The following is a 2,358-nucleotide window of genomic DNA, read 5'->3' as shown; positions in this document are numbered from 1 at the left end:
ATCCACAGCAACAAAAATGCATAATAATTATAATGACTTAAGCCTTGTTGTACCATACCCATTTACCTATACAAATATATACACAACCGTACCCCTACCTACATATCCAAACACTTTCATATACATACTTCCATACAAATACATACATACCTAAATACATACCCATACATATACATGCCCATATACATACATGCACACATACATACACATATGCACATATCCTTCGTCAGTGCCCGATTAGAAAACCCAGGATGTAAACGCCTGTTTGTGTGCAGTTGTGATCATGCATGGATCTCTCCCGTGGAATGTTTCAAAGTGAGTGTGGGGGGACCACAGACGCGACCCGCAAAGCCGGAAGCCGACATAAGGGAGACCAGTGCCAAAGACCCCGAGAGGGACCCCAAGTTCTACAGATTTTGGCTTAAAGTAGACATATCCTGTTTTTAAATCCTTCCTTTTCACATTTAAATCATTCAGTTGGGGACTTTACGAATTGCAACTACAATGCTTTGGTCTGAATTCCTTCTTATTTTAACTTTACCAGCCCCTCCTTCACCCCTTTTTTGGTGTGTGCCTGAAAACAAAAGGTTTTGTTACTGTTCCTTTAAGACTCCTCAAGCCCCGCCCCCCTCCTGCTTCCAGACCGGTCCACTCCAGTTTGAGATGGGGGCAGGGGGTGTTACATTTTCTAGCTTTCAGAAGTGTTTTATTCACAATTTAATTAAAATATGTCAACAACAGAAGACTTGTCCAGCCTTACATGCTGGAGCCAGAGTCTGACCCAGAACCAGAGTCTGGCCCAGAACCAGAGTCTGACTCAGAAACAGAGAAGAATTAAAATGAGGAAAATGTAAGTCCAGACCTTATTTGGCAATTCCGTCGCAAATAATTTTAAGTAATAGACTCAGAAAATGTCAGAAAATAGAGAAAACTGAACAGGCTGAATATTATGGCCTGATGAGGAGAGTCTAAATACAACTTTTCTGACTCCCAGACTCCAAGTACATAATAAAATGAATTTAACAGCTAAAAAAGTGGATTTTGCATGATGTCCCCTTTAAAAATATAAAAAATGTTGCATAACAAATGAACATTGGAGCTTTTTAAGTATTATGAATTTGCCAACTTTAAATCTTTTCATCATGATCAAGGATACAAAAGGAAGGAAAACCTGCGTAAATTATTCAGTCATTCCTCTCACCTTCTGACCAATGGAGCCTTGGCTTCCTGGCAGTCCCGTCACACCTTTCGCGCCCGGCTGCCCAGGTTTTCCAGTTAAACCCAGTTCTGCGTCTTCTCCTTGATCTCCCTGAACACAGAACCCCACTGATCATCGATCAAAAGAGACCGTTTCATTTGCGCTCACTGAAACAGGTGCTGCTGACGGCCTGCTCACTTTGACTCCTTTACTTCCATCTGTTCCAGGTGTGCCATCCATTCCAGGTGGGCCCTCAAGTCCTTCCCTGCCTAGGACCCCATATGGACCGGAAGGGCCCTCTGGACCCTTAGAAAAGACATGTACAGCTCTTTGTGACAAAGCTTGCTTATGGGGTGCTGTTTGTAAAGTTATACAGTCAATAATTACCACCAATATTTTTGTTTTATATAGCCTTTTATACGAAAAAAAGAACAGATTTATTTTTCAAAGTCAGTTTTTCACCATATGATTCATACCTTTATAAATGTCATCGTTTATAAAACTAAATATTTAACTTACAAATTAAATATTTAGTTAACAAGCTAAATATTTAACTTCTGACTTAAATATTTAGTTTTGAGCTAAATATTTAGCTTGCAACTTAAATATTTAGCTACCTACCTAAATATTTAGCTAGCCACCTAAATATTTAACAAATATTTAGCTAGCCAGCTAAATATTTTACAAATATTTAGCCAGCTACCTAAATATTTAACTTCCTAGCTAAATATTTAAGTTGCAACCTAAATATTTAGGTAGGTAGCTYAATATTTAAGTTAAAWYTTRACATGGTTAGCTAAATATTTAAGTTGCAACCTAAATATTTAGGTAGCAAGCTAAATATTTAAGTTAATTATTCAGGTAGCTAGCTAAATATTTAACTTCCTAGCTAAATATTTAAGTTGCAACCTAAATATTTAGGTAGCAAGCTAAATATTTAAGTTAATTATTCAGGTAGCTAGCTAAATATTTAACTTCCTAGCTAAATATTTAAGTTGCAACCTAAATATTTAGGTAGCAAGCTAAATATTTAAGTTAATTATTCAGGTAGCTAGCTAAATATTTAACTTCCTAGCTAAATATTTAAGTTGCAACCTAAATATTTAGGTAGCAAGCTAAATATTTAAGTTAATTATTCAGGTAGCTAGCTAAATATTTAA

At 36.6% G+C, this 2,358-nt stretch overlaps 1 protein-coding gene across 1 annotated transcript in view; it reads right to left on the bottom strand.

Annotated features, from left to right (window-relative positions):
* The window catches only part of col27a1b (collagen, type XXVII, alpha 1b), a gene marked incomplete at its 5' end in the record, with an annotated part of 91,702 nt that overhangs the window by 13,537 nt on the left and 75,807 nt on the right, over nt 1-2,358 (bottom strand). Inside the window, 2 exon segments of the mRNA XM_014024015.1 lie at nt 1,202-1,309; nt 1,397-1,504. Coding sequence (XP_013879469.1) covers nt 1,202-1,309; nt 1,397-1,504 — 216 coding nt within the window.

This window comes from Austrofundulus limnaeus, unplaced genomic scaffold, assembly GCF_001266775.1.
Source record: "Austrofundulus limnaeus strain Quisiro unplaced genomic scaffold, Austrofundulus_limnaeus-1.0 Scaffold403, whole genome shotgun sequence".
Lineage (NCBI taxonomy): Eukaryota > Metazoa > Chordata > Actinopteri > Cyprinodontiformes > Rivulidae > Austrofundulus > Austrofundulus limnaeus.
The sequence above is the reverse complement of the archived record's forward strand: the minus strand, read 5'-3'. Positions and strand labels throughout refer to the sequence as shown.